General features: G+C 45.4%; 1 protein-coding gene across 3 annotated transcripts in view; it reads right to left on the reverse strand.

Annotated features, from left to right (window-relative positions):
- DMD (dystrophin) overlaps nucleotides 1–26,926 on the reverse strand; it is a 3,762,639-nt gene that overhangs the window by 2,963,119 nt on the left and 772,594 nt on the right. For all 3 annotated transcript variants that reach the window (XM_077296691.1, XM_077296689.1, XM_077296690.1), the window contains exon 5: nucleotides 22,418–22,510. In XM_077296691.1, coding sequence (XP_077152806.1) covers nucleotides 22,418–22,510 — 93 coding nt within the window. The remainder of the gene's footprint in view (nucleotides 1–22,417; nucleotides 22,511–26,926) is intronic.

The raw sequence follows: 26,926 nt of genomic DNA on the forward strand, positions 1-26,926 counted from the left end.
CAGGTAGGGACCATGCACTCAGAAGGTACTGGCTGCTATGTGCTGGAGGGTCTGCCCTCTCCTGTGGTTATTGGACTATCTTGACTCACTCTGCACAACCCTGTAGTAGATTGGCAGACTTGAGAGGTGGTAAAGTGGTGACAGTATTGTCAAGGACACTGCTTGGGCATGCGGCTTTCAATGGTGGATACCCAGTCTGTACCTAAATACCTGTGTTACTTTGGGAATGTGTTTTCGAACCAGGGGTGCCATGAACTTCCTCCTCATTATCCTTATCACTGCACCGTTAATCTTGTCCCTGTGGCCAAACTGCCAAAGAGTAGACTGTATAATATCTCTGGTCCAGAGAGGCAGGACATGAAGGACTATATTGCAGAAAGTTTGGCAAAGGGTCATATCAGACCATTCTCAATGTGGGGTTTTTCTTTGCAAAGAAGAAATACGGGGGTTATGCGGCTGCCTAGATTTCTGCAAATTCAATCGGATCATGGCCCAGGACCCATATCCACTCCCTCTCATCCCAGACCTCTTTAATCAGATTGTAGGAGCAAAATGGTTTTCTAATCTGGATCTCAGGGAGGTGTATAATTTCATTTGTATTAAAGAGGGGAATGAGTGGAAAACAGCTTTCAAAATGCCTGAAGGACACTATGAGAACTTTGTGATGCTTTCGCTATTTTTTAGCACTATGTAAATGACATCTTTACTCACCTGGTAGGTAGATTACTTGGTAGGTATATTTCTTGTACTCTATCTTGATGACATATTAATTTATTCACCTGATCTTGAGTCACATCAGGTACATGTCAGGCAGACCTTACAAATACTCAGAGATAATAAATTATTTGTCAAACCAGAGAAATGTATGTTCTTGGTTGAGGAAATCCTTTTTCTAGGATATGTTTTATTGTCCACCGGTTTTCGCATGGATCCGGTGAAAGTCCCTGAGGTACTGGATTGGGATTGTCCTGAGGATTTGAAGGTGTTTTATAGACTTTTGGATTTCACCAAATACTATCATAAGTTAATCAAAAACTTTTCAGTAATGGCCAAATCTCTGACAGGTATGACCAGGAAAGGGACAGACTTTTCCAAATTGTGCAGTCCGGCTAGGGATGCATTTGATACCTTGAAGGACTGCTTTGCATCTGCATCGATTCTCTTACTGCTTGATGTCACTCAGTCAATTGTAGAAGTTGATGTGTCTGAAGTAGGGGTGGGGGCTGTATTGTCATAGGGTGCGTCTCCTGGTATATGGTGTCCATGTGAAAATTTTTCTGAAAAAGTGGGTGGAGATAATTGTGAACTGGTTCCTATACTACAAAAATGGGTGATTACTGTGTCTATATGATCCAATCTTGAGAAACAAGTTGTTGAGACTCTGGGGGATGTCCCAGCTGCCGCTCATTAGGTGTTGTGATTTTGCTTTTTGCTCCCTCTAGTGGTTACTAGTTTTTTGGACTCTGGTTTTTCTGTCATTCCTTTTATCCGCACCTGGGTCGTTAGTTAGGGGTGTTGCTATATAAGCTCCCTGGACCTTCAGTTCTATGCCTGGCAACGTAGTTATCAGAGCTAGTCTGCTGTGCTCTTGTCTACTGATCCTGGTTCCAGTTATATCAGCTAAGTCTGCTATTTGCTTTTGCTATTTGTTTTGGTTTTGCATTTTTGTCCAGCTTGTTCCCAATCTATATCCTGACCTTTGCTGGAAGCTCTAGGGGGCTGGTGTTCTCCCCCCGGACCGTTAGACGGTTCGGGGGTTCTTGAATTTCCAGTGTGGATTTTGATAGGGTTTTTGTTGACCATATAAGTTACCTTTCTTTATTCTGCTATCAGTAAGCGGGCCTCTCTGTGCTAAACCTGGTTCATTTCTGTGTTTGTCATTTCCTCTTACCTCACCGTTATTACTTGTGGGGGGCTTCTATCCAGCTTTGGGGTCCCCTTCTCTGGAGGCAAGAAAGGTCTTTGTTTTCCTCTACTAGGGGTAGCTAGATTCTCCGGCTGGCGCGTGTCATCTAGAATCAACGTAGGAATGATCCCCGGCTACTTCTAGTGTTGGCGTTAGGAGTAGATATATGGTCAACCCAGTTACCACTGCCCTATGAGCTGGATTTTTGTATTCTGCAGACTTCCACGTTCCTCTGAGACCCTCGCCATTGGGGTCATAACAGTTTGCCAGGCCAGTATTAAATGTTTAATGCATTGCAGAAGAGGGATTATAAGAAAGAAGATTCTGAGTTTTTTTTTTTTTTCTTCTTCCCCTTTACCTCAGAGTGGCTATGCTTGCTGCAGACATGAATGTCCAGACCTTGATTACAAGTGTGGACCAGCTGGCTACTCGTGTGCAGGGCATACAAGACTATGTTATCAGAAATCCTAGGTCAGAACCTAAAATATCGATTCCTGAACTGTTTTCCGGAGACAGGTTTAAGTTTAGGAATTTCGTGAATAATTGTAAATTGTTTTTGTCCCTGAGACCCTGTTCATCTGGAGATTCTGCTCAGCAAGTAAAAATTGTTATTTCGTTCTTACGGGGTGACCCTCAGGATTGGGCTTTTTCGCTGGCGCCAGGAGATCCGGCATTGGCTGATCTTGATGCGTTTTTTCTGGCGCTCGGTTTACTTTATGAGGAACCCAATCTTGAGATTCAGGCAGAAAAGACCTTGCTGGCTATGTCTCAGGGGCAGGACGAGGCTGAAGTATATTGCCAAAAATTTCGGAAATGGTCCGTGCTAACACATTGGAACGAGTGTGCACTGGCCGCTAATTTTAGAAATGGCCTTTCTGAAGCCATTAAGAATGTTATGGTGGGTTTTCCCATTCCCACAGGTCTGAATGATACTATGGCACTGGCTATTCAAATTGACCGGCGGTTGCGGGAGCGCAAAACCGCAAATTCCCTCATGGTGTTGTCTGAACAGACACCTAATTCGGTGCAATGTGATAGAAAAACCGCAAATTCCCTCATGGTGTTGTCTGAACAGACACCTGATTTAATGCAATGTGATAGAATCCTGACTAGAAATGAGCGGAAAATTCATAGACGCCGGAATGGCTTGTGCTACTACTGTGGTGATTCTACACATGTTATCTCAGCATGCTCTAAACGTATAGCTAAGGTTGTTAGTCCTGTCACCGTTGGTAATTTGCAACCTAAATTTATTCTGTCTGTAACTTTGATTTGCTCACTGTCATCTTATCCTGTCATGGCGTTTGTAGATTCAGGTGCTGCCCTGAGTCTTATGGATCTCTCATTTGCTAAGCGCTGTGGTTTTACTCTTGAACCATTAGAAAATCCTATTCCTCTTAGGGGTATTGATGCTACACCATTGGCAGCAAATAAACCGCAGTATTGGACACAGGTTACCATGTGCATGACTCCTGAACACCGCGAGGTGATACGTTTCCTGGTTTTACATAAAATGCATGATTTGGTTGTTTTAGGGCTGCCATGGTTACAGACCCATAATCCAGTCCTGGACTGGAAGGCTATGTCAGTCTCAAGTTGGGGCTGTCGTGGTATTCATGGGGATTCCCTGCCTGTGTCTATTGCTTCTTCTACGCCTTCGGAAGTTCTGGAGTATTTGTCTGATTATCAGGATGTCTTCAGTGAGTCTGAGTCCAGTGCACTGCCTCCTCATAGGGACTGTGACTGTGCTATAGATTTGATCCCAGGCAGTAAATTTCCTAAGGGAAGACTGTTTAATCTGTCGGTACCTGAACATACCGCTATGCGTTCATATATCAAGGAGTCTCTGGAGAAAGGACATATTCGTCCGTCTTCTTCCCCTCTTGGTGCGGGATTCTTTTTTGTGGCAAAGAAGGACGGATCTTTGAGACCTTGTATTGATTATCGGCTTTTAAATAAGATCACTGTCAAATTTCAGTATCCTTTACCGCTGTTGTCTGACTTGTTTGCCCGGATTAAAGGTGCCAAGTGGTTCACCAAGATAGACCTTCGTGGTGCGTACAACCTTGTGCGCATTAAGCAAGGTGATGAATGGAAAACCGCATTCAATACGCCCGAGGGTCATTTTGAGTACTTGGTGATGCCTTTTGGGCTCTCCAATGCGCCTTCAGTTTTTCAATCCTTTATGCATGACATTTTCCGGAAGTATCTGGATAAATTTTTGATTGTTTATCTGGATGATATTTTGGTTTTTTCTGATAATTGGGATTCGCATGTGGAGCAGGTCAGGTTGGTCTTTAAAATTTTGCGTGAAAATTCTTTGTTTGTCAAGGGCTCAAAGTGTGTCTTTGGTGTACAGAAGGTTCCCTTTTTGGGGTTCATTTTTTCCCCTTCTGCTGTGGAGATGGACCCAGTCAAGGTCCGAGCTATTCTTGATTGGACTCAGCCCTCGTCAGTTAAGAGTCTTCAGAAGTTCTTGGGCTTCGCTAACTTCTACCGTCGTTTTATCGCTAATTTTTCTAGCATTGTGAAACCTTTGACGGATATGACCAAGAAGGGCTCCGATGTAGCTAACTGGGCTCCTGCTGCCGTGGAGGCTTTCCAGGAGTTGAAACGCCGGTTTACTTCGGCGCCTGTTTTGTGCCAGCCCGATGTCTCACTTCCCTTTCAGGTTGAGGTGGATGCTTCAGAGATTGGAGCAGGGGCCGTTTTGTCGCAGAGAGGCCCTGGTTGCTCTGTTATGAAACCTTGTGCCTTTTTCTCTAGGAAGTTTTCGCCTGCCGAGCGAAATTATGATGTGGGCAATCGGGAGTTGTTGGCCATGAAATGGGCATTTGAGGAGTGGCGTCATTGGCTCGAGGGTGCTAAGCATCGTGTGGTGGTCTTGACTGATCACAAAAATCTGATGTATCTCGAGTCTGCTAAGCGCCTTAATCCGAGACAGGCCCGCTGGTCATTGTTTTTCTCCCGCTTTGATTTTGTTGTCTCGTATTTACCAGGTTCAAAGAATGTGAAGGCCGATGCTCTTTCTAGGAGCTTTGTGCCTGATGCTCCTGGAGTCGCTGATCCTGTTGGTATTCTTAAAGATGGAGTTATCTTGTCAGCTATTTCTCCGGATCTGCGACGTGTGTTGCAGAGATTTCAGGCTGATAGGCCTGAGTCTTGTCCACATGACAGACTGTTTGTCCCGGATAAGTGGACCAGCAGAGTCATTTCCGAGGTTCATTCCTCGGTGTTGGCAGGTCACCCGGGAATTTTTGGCACCAGAGATCTGGTGGCCAGGTCCTTTTGGTGGCCTTCTTTGTCAAGGGATGTGCGGTCATTTGTGCAGTCCTGTGGGACTTGTGCTCGAGCTAAGCCTTGCTGTTCTCGTGCCAGCGGTTTGCTCTTGCCCTTGCCTGTCCCGAAGAGACCTTGGACACATATCTCCATGGATTTCATTTCTGATCTTCCGCTATCTCAGGGCATGTCCGTTATCTGGGTGATATGTGATCGCTTCTCCAAGATGGTCCATTTGGTTCCTTTGCCTAAGCTGCCTTCCTCTTCCGATCTGGTTCCTGTGTTTTTCCAGAACGTGGTTCGTTTGCACGGCATCCCTGAGAATATTGTGTCAGACAGAGGATCCCAGTTCGTTTCCAGGTTCTGGCGATCCTTTTGTAGTAGGATGGGCATTGATTTGTCGTTTTCGTCTGCTTTCCATCCTCAGACTAATGGACAGACGGAGCGAACCAATCAGACTTTGGAGGCTTATTTGAGGTGTTTTGTCTCTGCTGATCAGGACGATTGGGTGACATTCTTGCCGTTGGCTGAGTTTGCCCTTAATAATCGGGCTAGTTCCGCCACCTTGGTTTCGCCTTTTTTCTGCAACTCTGGTTTCCATCCTCGCTTTTCTTCAGGTCATGTGGAGCCTTCTGACTGTCCTGGGGTGGATTCTGTGGTGGATAGGTTGCAGCGGATCTGGAATCATGTGGTGGACAACTTGAGGTTGTCACAGGAGAAGGCTCAGCGCTTTGCCAACCGCCGCCGCGGTGTGGGTCCCCGACTACGCGTTGGGGATTTGGTATGGCTTTCTTCCCGCTTTGTTCCTATGAAGGTCTCCTCTCCCAAATTTAAACCTCGTTTTATAGGGCCTTACAAGATATTGGAAATCCTTAATCCTGTATCTTTTCGTCTGGATCTTCCTGTGTCGTTTGCTATTCACAATGTATTTCATAGGTCCTTGTTGCGGCGGTACATTGTGCCTGTAGTTCCTTCTGCTGAGCCTCCTGCTCCGGTGTTGGTTGAGGGCGAGTTGGAGTACGTGGTGGAGAAGATCTTGGATTCTCGCCTCTCCAGGCGGAGGCTTCAGTACCTGGTCAAGTGGAAGGGCTATGGTCAGGAGGATAATTCCTGGGTGGTCGCCTCTGATGTTCATGCGGCCGATTTAGTTCGTGTCTTTCATGCCGCTCATCCTGATCGCCCTGGTGGTCGTGGTGAGGGTTCGGTGACCCCTCACTAAGGGGGGGGGTACTGTTGTGATTTTGCTTTTTGCTCCCTCTAGTGGTTACTAGTTTTTTGGACTCTGGTTTTTCTGTCATTCCTTTTATCCGCACCTGGGTCGTTAGTTAGGGGTGTTGCTATATAAGCTCCCTGGACCTTCAGTTCTATGCCTGGCAACGTAGTTATCAGAGCTAGTCTGCTGTGCTCTTGTCTACTGATCCTGGTTCCAGTTATATCAGCTAAGTCTGCTATTTGCTTTTGCTATTTGTTTTGGTTTTGCATTTTTGTCCAGCTTGTTCCCAATCTATATCCTGACCTTTGCTGGAAGCTCTAGGGGGCTGGTGTTCTCCCCCCGGACCGTTAGACGGTTCGGGGGTTCTTGAATTTCCAGTGTGGATTTTGATAGGGTTTTTGTTGACCATATAAGTTACCTTTCTTTATTCTGCTATCAGTAAGCGGGCCTCTCTGTGCTAAACCTGGTTCATTTCTGTGTTTGTCATTTCCTCTTACCTCACCGTTATTACTTGTGGGGGGCTTCTATCCAGCTTTGGGGTCCCCTTCTCTGGAGGCAAGAAAGGTCTTTGTTTTCCTCTACTAGGGGTAGCTAGATTCTCCGGCTGGCGCGTGTCATCTAGAATCAACGTAGGAATGATCCCCGGCTACTTCTAGTGTTGGCGTTAGGAGTAGATATATGGTCAACCCAGTTACCACTGCCCTATGAGCTGGATTTTTGTATTCTGCAGACTTCCACGTTCCTCTGAGACCCTCGCCATTGGGGTCATAACATTAGGTAAACTGGTTGCACCTGTGAATCTCCATCTGAGAGTTCTTATTGAACAACATAAGTCAGTCTTGGCCAAACATCCCAGTAATAAAGCCAACACAGATCTTCTTACTCAGCGATTTTGATGGTCATGGGTACATCAGGATGTTTGGAAGTATGTAGCCGCCTGCAGTATGTGTGTGCATTCTAAAACCTCTCATATTCGTCCATCTGGGTCTCTCCATCCATTGTGATTCCCAGTAGACCTGGGACTCATTTATTGGTCAATTTTATCACTGATTTACTCATGTTGGCACGTAATACTGCAATTTTGGTGGTGGTGGACAGGTTCAGTAAAATTTCATTTTTCATTGCGCTATCCGCTTTACCTAATGTCAAGATCTTGGGGCAAATTTTCATCAGAAAGACTGTAAAATTACATGGGCTCTCTATTGATATTGTTTGTGATTGGGGGTTTAGTGTTAGGGTTGGCGGAACGCACCGAATATACTGTATATATATATATGAGACAGTAGGTGCATTCGCAACCCAGGGTCCACTGTGCATGAGAGAAACCTGCTGCTAGTAACAGGCGATACTATATGGTGGTGTAAGTGAACTCTGTTACTTCACAGATTCACTACGAAAAGAGAACGCCGTGCCCTGTTAACCTCACAGGAGATCACAGCTACCTAATAGAGCCAACATTTGTCATGCAGTCAGAATAGCACACAAGCAACTCCTCTCCGGTGGAGACGGAATTCTAATGGCTATACGCCAGCCTTGAATCCACATACACAAAACTGCTCACCAGAGATGCTGGTATTCTAGGGGCTTATTTCAGCCAAACCCTGACCGCATACAACCATGACCACACTGGTGCTGAGCCCAAAACATAGGTTTGATACTAGCGCATGGCCGTGCGGCCATGCAAATCTTTTATAGTTTTAGCACTCAAGAACCTTCCTAGTGGTCCAACAGGAACCGCTTCAGGACCTGCGCATGTGACCCTTGACGTCCAATGGGAGGTCATCCCGTGGGCATGCCCAGTATGGGAAAAGCAGGACTTAGTCCCAGAAAAATCTGCTTGCTGCTGATCAGCGCTGGCTACAAAAGCAGAGCCTGGAAGAACTGTAGTAACCAGTCGCCCAGTATCAGCCTGAGTCCGACGTCTCCGCTGACCAGACTCCACTGTGGCTGGGGAAGAATGGGAGACTGCAGTGGAAATGATTTGAGATTCCCCCTGTGCAGAGGCAGGATCTTGACACCTAACATTACCCCTCTCCTAGGGCCCCCTCCCTGGACCTCACTACGCTCGAAGGCAGCAATGAGCTGCAGAGCTCAAATGTGCTCAACAGGCTCCCAGGACCTGTCCTCTGGGCCATAACCTTTCCAGTCCACCAAATAAAAATTTTCGCTGCGTACCAGCTAGCACCCCAAAATAGCGTTCATCTCGTAATCATCCATAGACAAACCCAATGTCCCCGCAGATGACTCAGAAAAACGGGACATATATATGGGCTTTAAGAGGGACACATGAAAGGTGTCAGTGATACCTCGGCGTGGAGGAAGGGCCAGATGGTAGATCACAGGGTTAATCTGTTCAAAGTTCTTGAAGGGACCCAAGTAGCGAGGTGCAAACTTAGTGAATTCAACTCCCAGCCTGATGTTACGGGCGGAGAGCCATACTAAGTTTCCAGGAGCAAAGGTCGGAGCAGGACGCCGATGTGCATCGGCAGAGGACCTCATTCTCTCTTTGGAGGCCCAGATGGCATCCTGAGTGTGGTCCCAAATGTCCCTTGCCAGCCTATTCTGCCACCCTGGAGTCGGGGGAAGACACAGGCATAGGCACAGGAACCCATGGATGCTGGCCATAATTAAGGAGGAAAGGAGTCTGACCGGTGGAGTCAGCTACGGTGTTGTTAAGCGCAAACTCCACCCACAGTAGCAAGGATGCCCAGTGATCCTGCCTGGCAGAAACAAAATGTCATAGATATGTGACAAGGGTCTGGTTGGCCCTCTCTACCAACCCATTCATCTCGGGATGATATGTTGAGGAGAGATTCAACTCAATGCTGAGTAGATGACAAAGCTCTTTCCAGAATCAAGACGCAAACTGGGGACTAACAATTTTGTCCGGCATACCATGTAGGTGCAAGATATGTTTGATAAACAACACCGCCAGAGCCCGTGCAGAAGGTAGCCATAGAAGAGGCACCAAGTGCACCATTTTGGAAAAATGGTCGGTGATCACCCAAATAATGGTGCAACTACAAGACTTGGGTAAGCCCACCACAAAATCCATCCTGACCATCTCAGAGGGCCTGTCCGCCACCGGCAGTGGGTGAAGCAACCCAGCTGGCCATTGACGATGGGACTTGTTTTTGGCGCAGGAGACACATGCCCAAACATAGTCTACAACGTCATGGGCCATATGCGGCCACCAGTATGTCCTCGCCAGTAGCTCAGATGTCCTTTTGGTCCCAAAATGTCCACCCTCCCTGGACGATTGAGCCCAAGAGAGAACCTCCAGATGCAAACTTGATGGTGGAAAAGTCTTACCCCGAGGCACAGACTCTAGCGAAACTGGGGCCATAGTTCTCGGGCTCTTGGAAGGGACAATAAACTGAGGCTCCTCTTCCTCCTCAGATGATACAACAGAGCGAGAGAGAGAGCGTCGGCACAAATGTTCTTCTCCTCAGAAAGAAAATGGAGGGTGAAATGGACCTGGGAGAAGAACAAGGCCATCTGGTCTGGCGAGAACTTAACCGCTGGGCTGTCTATAAATAGACCAAAATCTTGAAATCTCTGAATACTTCGAAGGGAAAGCGAGCCCCCTCCAAAAGATGTCTCCATCTCCACTCTGAGAAGGCCAACTTCATTGCTAGCAACTCCCTAATAATTCCTCTCCGCTGGTATAAAGGTCTTGGAAAAGAAGAAGCAAGGATGCTTCCAACCTTGAGCATCCTTTTGTAAGAGGACTGCTCCAGCACCAATGGATGAGGCATCCACCTCCATTATAAATGGCTTATCTACATCGGGGTGACGTAGGATGGGAGCACTAGCAAAATGAGATTTAATAGAAGTGAAGGCCTTGGAGACCTCCTCAGACCACAATTTGGGATTTGCTCTCTTTTTGGTGAGGGATACCAAGGGAGCTACCAAAGTTGAGAAATGAGGGATGAACTGGTGATAATAGTTAATGAACCCCATAAAGCGCTGCACCGCTTTAAGAGAATGGGGTTCTTGCCAGTCCATCACAGCCGGTAGTTTGGCAGGATCCATAGCCAATCCTTGGGCGGAGATGATATAGCCCAGGAAAGGTAAGGACTCCTGCTCAAACACACATTTCTCCAACTTGGCGTAGATGGAATTTGTTCGTAAGAGGTCGAAGACTCTGCAAACATCTCCCCGGTGGGAGTCAATATCTGGAGAGTAGATGAGAATATCATCCAGATAGACTATGACCGAGGTGGAGAGCATATCCTGAAAGATATCATTTACAAAGTCTTGAAAAATGGCTGGGGCATTACAGAGCCCAAAGGGCATCACTAGATATTCATAGTGCCCATCTCTGGTGTTAAAAGCCATCTTCCATTCATCCCCCTCACGGATGCAAATCAGGTTGTAAGCACCCCGCAGAACTAGGTTGGTAAATACCCTTGCTCCCTGAAGCCTATCAAAAAGCTCAGATATCAGGGGCAGGGGATACTTATTCTTGACGGTGATGGCGTTAAGATCCCTGCAGTCTATGCACGGATGTAGTTCCCTGTTCTTCTTCTGCACAAAGAAGAACCCAGCCCCTGCAGGTGACACTGACTTCCTAATGAATCCTCTAGCCAGATTTTCCTGGATGTACTGTGAATTTGCCTCCATCTCCGGGAGAGATAATGGATAGACTCGAACCCGTGGAGGCTCAGCACCAGGCAAGAGGTCAACAGGACAGTCATAGCGGCGGTGAGGCGGAAGGGTCTCCACAGCCCTTTTGGAGAACACGTCCACATAGGGCCAATATTGCTTGGGGAGAGAGGATAGATCTGCGTGTACCTCAGTAGTAGCAACCTGAATGCTTTCCCTCTGACATCTACCCCACAAGATTCACCCCATCCCAAAATTCTGCCTGAGGACCACTTGATATGAGGAGAGTGGTACCGTAGCCAAGGTATCCCTAACAGGACCTCATCAATTCCCTCAGGAATGAAGAGCAGAGATATACTCTCCTGTTGAGATGGCGACATGGACAGAGTGAAAGGGATGGTCTGGAGTGTTATCTGTGAGGGCAGTGTCAACCCAATCAGCACTCGTACATTTGCTGGTTGAGCTAGCATTACCAGGGGTACTGCTTGACGTTGGGTGAAGGCAGAAGACTTAAAATTGCCCTCTGCCCCAGAATCCACGCAGAGCTCTACCGAGTGAGTGAATGAGCCTATTGTAATTGTCAATTAATTAAAGGACAATTTGGAGGCAAACGTCGCCATGTCTAGTGTACCTCCACCTACTACCACTAGACGCTGACGTTTCCCTGACCGCTGGTGGCAAGATGTCCTGACTACTGGCAAACATGGCAGACCTTGAGTGCACGAGTGGTCCGGGACTTACATCCCACCCGTGACACTCATGTGACTCAGGGACCAGGACTGGAGATTCCAAAGGTTTGGCAAAGGTGGGAGCCAGTCGAAACCTCTGCCTACACTGGACCCGCTCTAACCTCCGCTCGTGAAAAACGGAGGTCAATACGAGTAGACACAGCTATTAACTACTCCAGTGCGGCGGGAATCTCCCTAGAGGCTAGAGCATTCTTCACGTGGTCAGCCAGCCCCCTCCAAAATATAGGGATAAGGGCTTTATCTGACCACTCTAGCTCAGATGCTAGGGTGCTGAAGTGGACGGCAAAATGGCTGACCAAAGATGAGCCCTGAGTGAATGCCAACCGTTGGAGCGCCGTATCATGGGTGACTTGAGGCCCTAAAAAGACCTGTTTCAGAGTGCTCAGGAGCAGCGGAACACTCTGCACCACATGATCGCCACGCTCCCACAGTGGCGTAGCCCATTCCAACGCCCTGTCAGACAGGAGAGACACAATAAATCCCACCTTTGCCCGCTCTGTGTGGAAACATGCGGCCAGGAGCTCAAAGTGTATAGAGCACTGGCTCACGAAACCCCTACAAGATTTACTATCGTCAGAAAATTTTTCTGGCAGCGGGAGGCGAGATAGAGTCGGAACAGGGGTGGCAGTGGACAAGGTTGCTGCAGCCACGCTACCAGCCTGAACAGCAACTGTGGTAACATCCGCAGCTGAGGTTGTGCACTCGAGAGCCACCAACCTACCCTCCAGCTGCTGAATGTACCACAAGGATTGCTGTTTGTCTGCCATTTACTAGCCAGACCCTGGTGCTAGTATTCTGCTAGGGTTGGCAGAACGCACCAAATATATATATATATGAGACAGTAGGTTCGTTCGCAACCCGGGGTCCACCATGCAGGAGAGAAACCTGCTGCTAGTAACAGGCGATACTATGTCTAATGGGAAAACTGAATGGGATAATCAGAATTTTGAGACTTATCTTAGGTGTTTTGTGTCTGATAATCCGAAGGATTGCGTTTAGTGTTGAGCGATACCGTCCGATACTTGAAAGTATCGGTATCGGAAAGTATCGGCCGATACCGTCACAGTATCGGAATCCAATCCGATACCGATACCCGATACCAATACAAGTCAATGGGACTCATGTATCGGACGGTATCCCTGATGGTTCCCAGGGTCTGAAGGAGAGGAAACTCTCCTTCAGGCCCTGGGAACCATATAAATGTGTAAAAGAAAGAATTAAAATAAAAAATATCGCTATACTCACCTGTCCGACGCAGCCGGGACTTCAGCGAGGGAACCGGCAGCGTTGTTTGTTTAAAAATCGCGCTATTACTTGGTTACGTGAATTCCCGGCTTGTGATTGGTCAGGTCGGCCATGTTGCCGGGACGCGGACCAATCACAGCAAGCCGTGACGAAATTACGTCACGGCTTGCTGTGATTGGTCCGCGTCCCGGCAATATGGCCGCCCTGACCAATCACAAGCCGGGACGTCACGGGAGGCTGGACACGCGCTCATTTTAAAATGGGCGCGTGTCCAGCCTCCCGTGACGTCACGGCTTGTGATTGGTTGCGCCGCGATCAACCAATCACAAGCCGGGAGGCTGGACGCGCTCATTTTGAAATGGGCGCGTGTCCAGCCTCCCGGCTTGTGATTGGTTGACCGCGACGCAACCAATCACAAGCCGTGACGTCACGGGAGGCTGGACACGCGCCCTTTTTAAAATGAGCGCGTTTCCAGCCTCCCGTGACGTCACGGCTTGTGATAGGTTAATGGCGGCCATGTTGCCGGGACGCGGACCAATCACAGCAAGCCGTGACGTATTTTCGTCACGGCTTGCTGTGATTGGTCCGCGGCCCGGCAACATGGCCGCCCTGACCAATCACAAGCCGGGACTTCGCGTAACCATGTAAAAGCGGGAATTTTAAACAAACAACGCTGCCGGTTCCTGCGCTGAGGTCCCGGCTGCGTCGGACAGGTGAGTATAGCGATATTTTTTATTTTAATTCTCTATTTTACACATTTTAACATTAATGTTGTTCCGATACCCGATACCACAAGAGTATCGGAATCCCGGTATCGGAATTCCGATACAGCAAGTATCGGCCGATACCCGATACTTGCAGCATCGGAATGCTCAACACTAATTGCGTTACCTACTTACCTCAAGCTGAATTAGCTAGAGTCTACTGAATTGTCGTGAGTCTGCTGGTAATTCCCTGTTTTTCAGGGCAAACGGGTTTTATCCTCAGTTTAGCTTATTTAAAAAGAAACATTCTTCTGGAATACCCGAAGAAGAACGATTTTGATCATCAATTAAGCGTGTGTGGAAAGGGGTTCTTGATAATTTGAGGAAAATGGGGTCCAAATATTGTATATGAGTGTGGCTGATGAGAGATGTTTGATGGGTCTGGGTCTGTATGTTGGTGACTTTGTGTGGTTGGCCTTAAGGAACATTAAGTTGATTGTCCCCTCTTAGAAACAATCCTGTAGCAATCTTCCTTGCTTTGCTACCCACCTTTAGGATTCATAATGTGTTTCACCAATCTCAACTTAAAAAATGCATTGTGTCCCTTCTACCATCACTGCTACCATGATCGCCAGTCATTGTCGATGGAAATTTGGAATCATTGATTCTCACTTAGTTTGTTGGTCACTCAGTATTTTGTACACTGGAAGGGATACAGTGCTGAAGAGGGGATGTGGGTACCAGCATCTGATGTCCATGCAGCCAGGTTGATCCTGTCTTTTCACATGGCATACCCTGATAAACCTTGTCCTGTGGTTCATGAGGTTCCTTGGAGAAGGAAGGGTACTGTCACAGGTTTACCGCGACAGAGAAGAGCCAGAAGACCGCAGCGTCTGATTTATCCTACTCTTGCTCTGTTTAGAAGCACTTCATCTTCACATTAAATGGTGCAGGTTTCTTTTAGCAGTGCAGGAGTTAATCTGCTCAGTTGAGGGCTCTTGGAAGCTTTCTTGCATTAAGACTCTCAGCTGTTCATTGTTAGCAACTCCCATCTGCTATTTAACCCCTTCCCGACCCATGACGCCACATAGGCGTCATGAAAACCCGTGCCAATCCGACCCATGACGCCTATGTGGCGTCATGGAATGATCGCGTCCATGCAGATCGGGTGAAGGGGTTAACTCCTATTTTACCCGATCTGCAGGGAGAGGGGGAGTGGTACTTCAGCCCAGGGGGGGTGGCTTCACCCCCCCGTGGCTACAATCGCTCTGATTGGCTGTTGAAAGTGAAACTGCCAATCAGAGCGATTTGTAATATTTCACCTAAAAAACTGGTGAAATATTACAATCCAGCCATGGCCGATGCTGCAATATCATCGGCCATGGCTGGAAACACTAATGTGACCCCCCCCACCCCACCGATCGCCCCCCCAGTGCTCCGTTATAGGGTCCGGTCCCCTCCGTCCGCCTGCCGGCTCCCCCGTCCTGCTGTCCGCTCCCCCGTCCTCCTGCCCGCTCCCCCCCTGCTCCTATGTCACCCCCCCGTGCTCCGACGCCCCCCCCGTGCCCTGATCTCCCCCCCCTTATACTTACCGAGGCTCCCGGTCCCCGTCCGCCTCCATCATGGGCGCCGCCATCTTCCAAAATGGCGGGCGCATGCTCAGTGCGCCCGCCGGCCGGCAGATTCATTAGAGGCACATTTTGATCGCTGTGGTAGGTTCTATCACAGCGATCAAAATAAAAAAATAATAAATAAACCCCCCCCTTTATCACCCCCATAGGTAGGGACAATAATAAAATAAAGAAAATATTTTTTTTTCTTTTTCCACTAGGGTTAGGGTTAGAACTAGGGTTAGAACTAGGGGTAGGGTTAGGGGTAGGGTTAGGGTTACGGGTAGGGTTAGGGTTAGGGGTAGGGTTATGGCATGTGCACACAGAGCGGATCGGCCGCGGATCCGCAGCGGATCGGCAGCGGATCGGCAGCGGATCCGCAGCGGATCGGCCGCGGATCCGCCGCGGATCGGCCGCGGATCCGCAGCGGATCGGCCGCGGATCGGCCGCGGATCCGCAGCGGATCCGCAGCGATCCGCAGCGGATCCGCAGCGGATCGGCAGCGGATCCGCAGCGGATCGGCAGCGGATCCGCAGCGGATTGGCAGCGGATCCGCAGCGGATCCGCAGCGGATCGGCCGCGGATCCGCAGCGGATTGGCAGCGGATCCGTAGCGGATTGGCCGCTGCGAATTCGAAGCAGTTTTCCATCCGGTTTACAGTACCATGTACACCTAAGGAAAACCAAATCCGCTGTGCCCATGGTGCGGAAAATTCCGTGCAGAAACGCTGCGTTGTATTTTCCGCAGCATGTCAATTCTTTGTGCGGATTCCGCAGCGTTTTATACCTGTTCCTCAATAGGAATCCGCAGGTGAAATCTGCACAAAAAAACACTGGAAATCTGCTGTAAATCCGCAGGTAAAACGCAGTGCCTTTTACCTGCACATTTTTCAAAAATCATGAGGAAAAATCTCACACGAATCCGCAACGTGGGCACATAGCCTTAGGGTTAGGGTTGGAATTAGAGTTAGGGTTGGAATTAGGGCTAGGGTTTGAAATAGGGTTAAGATTAGGCTTGTGGTTAGGGTTACGGATAGGGTTAGGGGTGTGTTGGGGTTACAGTTGTGGTTAGGGTTGGGATTAGGGTTACGGTTGGGATTAGGGTTAGGATTAGGGTTGGAATTAGGGTTACGGGTGTGTTGCGGTTAGGGTTGTGGTTAGGGGTGTGTTGGGGTTAAGGTTGTGATTAGGGTTATGGCTACAGTTGGGATTAGGATTAGGGGTGTGTTGGGGTTAGTGTTGAAGTTAGAATTGAGGGGTTTCCACTGTTTAGGCACATCAGGGGTCTCCAAACGCAACATGGCGCCACCATTGATTCCAGCCAATCTTGCGTTCAAAAAGTCAAATGGTGCTCCCGCCCTTCCAAGCCCCGACGTGCGCCCAAACAGTGGTTTACCCCCACATTTGGGGTACCAGCGTACTCAGGACAAACTGGGCAACAACTGCTGGGGTCTAATTTCTCCTGTTACCCTTGCAAAAATAAAAAATTACTTGCTAAAACATAATTTTTGAGGAAAGAACAATTATTTTTTATTTTCACGGCTCTGCGTTATAAACTTCTGTGAAGCACTTGGGGGTTGAAAGTGCTCACCACACATCTAGATAAGTTCCTTCGGGGGTCTAGTTTCCAAAATGGGGTCACTTGTGGGGTGTTTCTACTGTTTAGGTACATCAGGGGCTCTGCAAATGCAATGTGACGCCCGCAGACCATTCCATCAAAGTCTGCATTTCAAATGTCACTACTTCCCTTCCGAGCCCTGACGTGTGCCCAAACAGTGGTTTACCCCCACATATGGGGTATCAGCGTACTCACAACAAACTGGGCAACAAATATTGGGGTCCAAATTCTCCTGTTACCCTTGTGAAAATAAAAAATTGCTTGCTAAAACATCTTTTTTGAGGAAAGAAAAATGATTTTTTATTTTCACAGCTCTGCGTTGTAAACTTCTGTGAAGCACTTGGGGGTTGAACGTGCTCACCACACATCTAGATAAGTTCCTTGGGGGGTCTAGTTTCCAAAATGGGGTCACTTGTGGGGGGTTTCTACTGTTTAGGCATATCAGGGGCTCTGCAAACGCAACCTGACGCCCGCAGAGCATTCTATCAAAGTCTGCATTTCAAAACGTCACTACTTCCCTTCCGAACCCCGACGTGTGCCAAAACAGTGGTTTACCCCCACATATGGGGTATCAGCATACTCAGGAGAAACTGGACAACAACTTTTGGGGTCCAATTTCTCCTGTTACTCTTGCAAAAATAAAAAAATTCTGGGCTAAAAAAATATTTTTGAGGAAAGGAAACACATTTTTTATTTTCACGGCTCTGCGTTATAAACTTCTGTGAAGCACTTGGGGGTTCAAAGTGCTCACTACACATCTAGATAAGTTCCCTTGGGGGTCTAGTTTCCAAAATGGAGTCAATTGTGGGGAGTTCCTACTGTTTAGGCACATCAGGGGCTCTGCAAACGCAACCTGACGCCCGCAGAGCATTCCATCAAAGTCTGCATTTCAAAACGTCACTACTTCCCTTCCGAACCCTGACGTGTGCCAAAACAGTGGTTTACCCCCACATATGGGGTATCAGCGTACTCAGGAGAAACTGGACAACAACTTTTGGGGTCCAATTTCTCCTGTTACCCTTGGGAAAATAAAAAATTGTGGGCTAAAAAATCATTTTTGAGAAAAGAAAAATTATTTTTTATTTTCATGGCTCTGCGTTATAAACTTCTGTGAAGCACTTGGGGGTTCAAAGTGCTCACCACACATCTAGATTAGTTCCTTGGGAGGTCTAGTTTCCAAAATGGGGTCACTTGTGCGGGAGCTCCAATGTTTAGGCACACAGGGGCTCTCCAAACGCGACATGGTGTCCGCTAATGATTGGAGCTAATTTTCCATTCAAAAAGCCAAATGGCGTGCCTTCCCTTCCGAGCCCTGCCGTGCACCCAAACAGTGGTTTACCCCCACATATGAGGTATCGGCATACTCAGGAGAAATTGCCCAACAAATTTTAGGATCCATTTTATCCTGTTGCCCATGTGAAAATGAAAGAATTGAGGCTAAAAGAAATTTTGTGTGAAAAAAAAGTACTTTTTCATTTTTGCGGATCAATTTGTGAAGCACCTGGGGGTTTAAAGTGCTCACTATGCCTCTGGATGAGTTCCTTGGGGGGTCTAGTTTCCAAAATGGGGTCACTTGTGGAGGAGCTCCAATGTTTAGGCACACAGGAGCTTTCCAAACGCGACATGGTGTCCGCTAACGATGGAGATAATTTTCCATTCAAAAAGTCAAATGGCGCTCCTTCCCTTCCGAGCCTTACCATGTGCCCAAACAGTGGTTCACCCCCACATGTGAGGTATTGGTGTACTCAGGAGAAATTGCCCAACAAAATTTAGGATCCATTTTATCCTGTTGCCCATGTGAAAATGAAAAAATTGAGGCTAAAATAATTTTTTTGTGAAAAAAAAGTACTTTTTCATTTTTACGGATCAATTTGTGAAGCACCTGGGGGTTTAAAGTACTCACTATGCTTCTAGATAAGTTCCTTGGGGGGTCTAGTTTCCAAAATGTGGTCACTTGTGGGGGAGCTCCAATGTTTAGGCACACGGGGGCTCTCCAAACGCGACATGGTGTCCGCTAAAGATTGGAGCCAATTTTTCATTAAAAAAGTCAAATGGCGCTCCTTCCCTTCCGAGCCCTGCCGTGCGCCCAAACAGTGGTTTACCCCCACATATGAGGTATCAGCGTACTCAGGACAAATTGGACAACAACGTCCCTCGTCCAGTTTCTCCTTTTACCCTTGGGAAAATAAAAAAATTGTTGCTAAAAGATCATTTTTGTGACTAAAAAGTTAAATGTTCATTTTTTACTTCCATGTTGCTTCTGCTGCTGTGAAACACCTGAAGGGTTAATAAACTTCTTGAATGTGGTTTTGAGCACCTTGAGGGGTGCAGTTTTTAGAATGTTGTCACTTTTGGGTATTTTCAGCCATATAGAACCCTCAAAATGACTTCAAATGTGAGGTGGTCCCTAAAAAAAATGGTTTTGTAAATTTTGTTGTAAAAATGAGAAATCACTGGTCAAATTTTAACCCTTATAACTTCCTAGCAAAAAAAAAAATTGTTTCCAAAATTGTGCTGATGTAAAGTAGACATGTGGGAAACGTTATTTATTAACTATTTTGTGTCACATAACTCTCTGGTTTAACAGAATAAAAATTCAAAATGTGAAAATTGCGAAATTTTCAAATGTTTTGCCACATTTCCGTTTTTTTCACAAATAAACTCAAAAATTATCGACCTAAATTTACCACTAACATGAAGCCCAATATGTCACGAAAAAACAATCTCAGAATCGCTAGGATCCGTTGAAGCGTTCCTGAGTTATTACCTCATAAAGGGACACTGGTCAGAATTGCAAAAAACGGCAAGGTCATTAAGGCCAAAATAGGCTGGGTCATGAAGGGGTTAATCTGGGCACTCCTTGCCATTGTTTGAGAAGGAATTTGCTGGATTTATCTGAGACTGTTACTAGGTTTTGGGTGTGTTCTAATTTCCCTCCTTCTCCTACTTTGGTTTTTCACCAACCTCAGCTCCCGGTGTATACCACTGTTGTTTGTGTGAGTATAATTGGTATTTTCCATTAGCCCTGTTTGTATTACCTTGTTAGTCTGGTTGGTGTATTACGGTACATTGCTACTCCCCTCTTCCCAGGGTGGTGGAAGGTTACAGGCAGATGGGAAATTCAGGAGATAAGGCATGGAACATGGCCCTGGAGTCTTCACCATCAGAATTCTGGAAACAGTGCAAGCTAGGGCACCCCTAGCATTAGGGACAGGGAAGGTGCCCCTCATCTCGGGACACCCGACAGCAGAGTAATGACAAAAACATGATGGTGGCAACACCATTCTGTGGGGATGTTTTCCAGCAGCATGGACAGGAAAAATTGTCCACGTATAGGGGAAAAAGAAAAAGATGAACACAGGGATATTCTTGAGCAAAACCTGTTTCAGTCTGTCAGTGATTTGAGACTGGGCCATAGGTTCACCTTCCAACAAGACAATGAATCAAAGAATACTGCTAAAGCAACACTCGAGTTTAAGGGGAAATGTGTAAATGTTTTGAAGTGGCCTAGTCAAAGCCCAGACGTTAATCCAATTGACAATTTCTGATCAGACTTGAATATTGTTGTTTACTAGAGGAAACCATTTAACTTGGAGGAGCTGAATCACTTTTGCATTGAGGAATGGGCAAAAATCCCAGTGGCAAGATGTGGAAAGCTCATATAGATGTATGCAAAGTGTCATGCAGCTGTAATTGCCAAAAATGCTCTATAAAGTACTACCTTTAGAGGGGTGAATAGTTGTGCCCACTGAAGATTTCAGTTGTTTTGTCCTATTTGTTGTTTGCTTCACAATAAAAAAAACTAAATGTTCATAGTTGTAGGCATGTTCTTTACATAAACTTATATAATCTTTCAAAAGCTAAAAATATGAAAAGGGGGTGAATACTTTTACAAACCACTGTATCTGGAGGATTCAGATTATGGATGACTTTGTAGGTCAATTTGAATAGTTTGAATTGCATATGTTGGGAAATTGGAAGCTAATAAAGAGACTTGCAGAGGAGTGAAGCAGAGGAGTAATGAGGAGAGAGCTGGGTTAGTCAGACAGTATAAAATGGACTGGAGAGATGTGAGACTGTTAGAAGAGAGGCCACAAAAGAGAATATTGCTTTACTTGGGTCAGGAGATGATGAGGGCATGCACTAGCAGTTTAGTAGATTCAGAGTTGAGGAAAGGACAGATTCTGGAAATATTTTTCAGTTGGATGTGGCAGTAAGTAGTAAGAGCTTGGGTATGCCATTTGAACTAAAAAGGGCAGAGTCAAGAGTTACTCCGTGGAAGCTGACTTCTGGTACAGGGGAAAGTGTGATGCCATTTATTGTGATAGATCAGGTAGCTGAGTTAGGTGAGATGGAGGAAAAATAATTCTGAGTCCAGTTTTGTCCCCATTGAGCTTTAGGAAACCAGTGGAGTAGAAAGGGGATATGACTGATAATCAATCTGGTATTCTGGACAGGAGAAAAGTGTCTTCTGGGCAAAAGTGGTAGATCTGAGTCTCATTAGCATTTTGATGGTGCTGAAAGCCATGACATTTTATGAGTTGTCCCAGGACAAAGGTATAAATTGAGAAGAATAGGCATCCCAGACAGAGCCTTGAGGAACACCAACAGTGAGAGGATTGGATGAGAATGTCATATTTTAAAGAGTAGACTTTAAGTTCGTGGATAGTGAGGTAAGAGGAGATCCATGAGATGACAAGGTCTTTGAATTATTAACCCATCTTTCCCATGCGCAAATTTCCTGCTGTAACATCTCTTAAATGTTGTGCGTTTAACGTAGTCATTAATTTGTAAACCTGCTTGACGAAGGTGCCTAAAAGCTTGCAAATATAATTTTTGGGGGTTAACCAATAAAGGTATCACTCCTAGAATTCTTTTTGTCTTTTTCGGGCACAAAAATATTTATGTATCTTGTAGTATTTATTTATGAAATAACAATTAAAACAACTGTTACTCTTTAAATATATATCTGTTGTTAGCTGTGGATTATTGTACATGATGAATGGTTATGCTGCATTGAATGGATCCTGTCAACTACCTGTCAACTACTGTACAGATTTTGTTATTTTTATGGATTCCATACACATAGATATAAATTATTAAACTGAGAACGGTAGTTATCATTTGTCAAAAAATTCAGGATCGATCATTTTTATCTTTGACTTGTTAGGGCAGTACATCTGGAGCATAAGTAATCATACATTAAAATTTAGACTGAGAGAAAGCTAGAGGTTTCTGTATTTTCATATACACAATGCATAAATACAAATGACTGCAGCTTCCATTGATTTCTATTTATTATGGGACTATGACATAGTCAGTAATAGTGACATTTATCACTGTAATAGTAACTAAAGCTTCTCAGGGAATACTGGATTGTATGAAACCATGTGATGCAGATGTAATTTCATTTCACCACTGTTCAATGCTTTTTTTACTTTACTTACAATGGCAGAACATATTATAGACAATAAAGGTAAGCTTACCTGCCAATGGAGGATGATGCTCCAGATTAATCCTAGGGTCAGCTTGTGATTCCCATCCACTATGTCTGAGCTGCCAATATTTACCAAATCAACCTGTACAAATAAATGAGACCATAGTAAATAGCACAAACATTAGCCCAACAATTGGTAGGCAGAGTGAACAAAAAATAGCAATTCAGGGATAGTTTTTTGCTTTAGATTATGCCAACCACTGTGTGGTAAAAGTGAATAGACATCTTTATTCTAGTGTTCAATATGATTACAGTTATTAGTTTTTGTATCGCTAAATTCTGAGAATGATCTCATGATTTGTTTGGTGGTATGATCAAAATACATAATTTTTCGCCATGGTTTTAAATGATTCTTTTAAGGTGGTCGCTGAAGGGACAATTGTATACATCTGGTCATCCTGGACAGGGAGATATTAAATATGTTTACTGTGTTGTTTTCACAAAAAATATGCATACTTATTGGTGTAATATTTTTTCACAATTTTGTTTGGTTTAATATACTTCCATAACTGGCTGACCAGCAGGTTTTTATTTCACCTCTGTTTACACTGACTACCATAATTTCCAGCCGATAATGTCTTCTCCAGGGTGCAGATGGAGTGGGAGAGGGAGACCCCCTCTCTCAACCTTCTGACTGCCATGAAGACTATTGATCATTGCATTTAGAGTCTTAAACAGCAGGAGCTCGGGTCTCAGTTAATCTGAGCTCCTGACAGCATTTGCAAGAGCACAGCTTCTGTGCCTAGATAGTTGCCAAGAAATACCATTATGTCTATTTGTGGGAAAACACTTCAAAGAAGATTTACTGGTATTCCCAATGTTGGGAAGGGGTAAAAGTGAGTTTAATGGGGGACACACTAGATTTATAAATTATTAGTTCATGAACATACTTTTGAGAAAAATAGTATATAATATCAACCAAATCTAATTATCAAAAAAACAAAATATATTCTTTATACACTTATCCTATACATTGGCATAAAATTCAAGGAAAGGAATATCTGCAATGTTCTTTAAGTAAAAAACAGGGAAAAGCACAAACAAAATGCCAGAAAAAAAATGTCCTACTCTCTGATGACTTTGTGGACTGTGTCCCAGTGTAAAAAGCAAAACTGAAAAAGTAGCTGGCATAAAATAGGACCTCTAAGCGTATTGCAGATGTTGTAGTTATCCAAAAAATTTAACTCACCTTTCAAATCTATCATGGCCCAAGCTAGTCTTGCAGATAATTATTTGCCATATATCATTTACATGACCACTGCAACTAGTCACTGGATTTAACAGTCACATGCCATGCATACCTCATCACCATTGTTGCAATTAATTGGCAAGGCAGTTCAATTGAATTGCATTATGTATCATGATATGCTTCATGCATCATGCTTACTATTAGGCGTGCTCTATAAAATCCTAGAAAACCTCTTTTAGAATATTTGCAGTAAACATAACACCTTTATGTGGTATTCTACAAATAAGGGCTCTTTCACACTTCCTGATATTTCCGGTACCGGAAAAAACCGGTACCGGAGATATCCGTGTCCGTATGTCCGTGTGCTCAAGTGGCACATACGTGCGGCATCCGTGTGCCGCCTGAGGACCACACGGACCGTGCAGGAGAGACAGCGCTACTCTAAGCGCTGTCCACCCCGCATGTGGTGCTGAAGGCAGAATTCATCTCTTCTCCCCCAGCGTTCGTTGGAGAGAAGAGATGAAAGATCTTTTTTTTTTTTTTGGGGGGGGGAAATAAAGTTTGCATGTGCGTCCGCATCCCCCCCCCTCAGTGCGCCGCCTGGCCCCTTGCCGCAGAAATACTCACCCGGCCAGCTCCTGCGATGTCTCCTCTGTCCTCTCAGCGCCGGCAGCTTCTCCTGTGTGAGCGGTCACGTGGGAGCGCTCATTACAGTCAGTGAATATTCCCTGACTGTAATGAGCGGTCCCACGTGACCGCTCACACAGGAAAAGCTGCCAGCGCGGAGAGGACAGAGGAGACATCGCGGGAGCCGGGTGAGTATTTCTGCGGCAAGGGACCAGGCGGCGCACTGAGGGGGGAGGCGGGGGGCACATGAAAACTTTATTGTTCACAAAAAAAAAAAGATCTTTCATCTCTTCTCTCCGGCGGGGGAGAAGAGATGAATTCCGCCTTCAGCACCACAGCGGGGGGGACAGCGCTTACTGTAGCGCTGTCTCTCCTGCGGGCGGTACGTGCACACGGAGGAGAGTGCACACTGTTCTCTGTGTGCACATGTGCTGTCCGTATTGTGGTCCGTGCTGCCGGTAGAAAACGGACATGTTGACGTGTTTTCAGCACGGACATACGGTCCGTGTGAAAACACGCACATGTGCATAGACCCATTCATTTAAATGGGTCTACGTGTGTCAGTGTCTCCGGTACGTGAGAAAACTGTCACTACACGTACCGGAGACACTGACGTGTGAAAGAGGCCTAAAACTGTAGCACTCTAAACAGAATCCAACTACTGTAAGTTGTTTATTCCTCCAAATCATGTGCAACACATCAATCATTTTATGTCTATCAAAGAAATGTTTTGGTTGAACCTTATTATTAAACCATACAACCATTTTGGCCTTCACATGTAACCAGTGAGCATTTGTTTTTCTAGATCTAAATTTTAGACAAGATAATCCAAATCAGTTTAGCATTTCTATAAGGTTGCAAAGATTTATTAACACAATTTATGCCATGCAGGCTGAAAATAAATTCCCTTGAAACTGATAAATCAATATACAATATTACTTGGACACATCCAAACCGGTGCCCCCAAAAAGTAGTGAAATATATTAAACCAATCAACATTTATCTTTCATATATAATCCTAGGAAACAGCAACTTTCTTAACAAATAATCCCATTCATTTGAATTTATCCTTGAGGAAAAAGTCGATAATGTAAGAAAAAATGACAATATTCTACAAGGTTATTGATTAATTCACAATAGTGAAAGCTTACAATAAAATAAAAGTTATGACTTACACCATTGACTTTAGCTGCCTCCTCAAACACAATACGAATGTAAAAGTATGGAAATGCAATGTGCTTTCTAACCTCCATTTCAAAGCTAATTTTTGCAAAGTCAGACAAGGTGGTTTACTCCTTCTCTCTAGATTGAAATGTTTGTGTATTTTATACAAAAGTTATCAGATTTCCTAATGAGCAAATCTGTTGATTTGGCATGTCTCATTAAATTTGAAGGGAAACAGTTTATTTTTGCTGCAAATCAAATGTTCTTTACTATACTCAGGTCTATCCAGGTAAACATATAATAATAAACTCACCTTGCTTTGAAACTTCTTTTCCTGTCCTGTCTGCCACTTCCTGGCATCTTTGGCCCATGTGTAGTTGACTAGACCTCAAAACTTCATGACGTCAGTGTGACAAGTCATTGACTAGGCTTTACGCAATGTCTTGCCATTAAGGAGTGACATCATGACATCTTGCGGCCTAGTCAAGAGAAGAAGGGCCAAAGATACAGTGATGTATCAAACTAGACTGGCTCAGATGCTTGAAGACCAGATCAGAGCACAGAGGGGACATTTATTTGGACAAGTGAGAGCTGAGGCATGGTGAGTTTGTTAATTTGTAAATTTGTTACTTCTTTTCAACTCTTTAAAATAAAAAAATTAAAAAAGGCAGCCATTAGTTTAGAGAAGTCCTCAAAATTTGGATTTGCATAAATCAATACATTTTTTTACATTATAAACAAATAGGATTATCTTATAGTAAAATTGTTCATACCGTACAGTATTTTAAGACCTGTATGTGACTTTATCTAAAAATAAAATATCTCTCCTGCACGTGAAGTTACAGTACTTCATAGATCACATATGTCAAACCCTGGCCCTCAGTGAGAGTATATTTTGCCCTCAGTGCAGAGCAGGTACCCTGCTGTGCATCACATTTTCACCCAGCATCACGCTTTTAACTATATTGGTATCATAGATGCCGATACAGTTGAAAGCAATAACGGAGGAGGGAGCAGCAGACGCTCCCTGTCATGGTTCCCAATGGCAAGGGAACATCAGAGAACATAAATAACAGAACAGCTCTTGGGTGATGGAATCTCGAGCTGACCGTGAGCTAAACCTACCACACAACTAACAGTGGCCAGGTGGCGTACCTACGTTTTATCCCTAGACGCCTAGCGCCAGCCGGAGGACTAACTAACCCTAATAGAGGAAAAGACAGACCTGGCTTACCTCTAGGGAAATTCCCCCAAAAAGGAGACAGAAGCCCCCCACATATATTGGCGGTGAGATCAGAGGAAAAGACACACGTAGTATGAAGGTAGGTTCAGCAAAGCGAGGTCCGCTTACTAGATAGCAAGAAGATACAATAGGGAACTTCACGGTCAGCTGAAAACCCTATTAAAGTACCATCCCGAAATTACTTTAAGACTCATGTGTCAACTCATGACACCGGAGTGGCAATTTCGGCCCACAAGAGCTTCCAGCTACAGAAAAATAACATAACTGTGAACTGG

This window comes from Ranitomeya variabilis, chromosome 3 (genome assembly GCF_051348905.1).
Source record: "Ranitomeya variabilis isolate aRanVar5 chromosome 3, aRanVar5.hap1, whole genome shotgun sequence".
NCBI lineage: Eukaryota > Metazoa > Chordata > Amphibia > Anura > Dendrobatidae > Ranitomeya > Ranitomeya variabilis.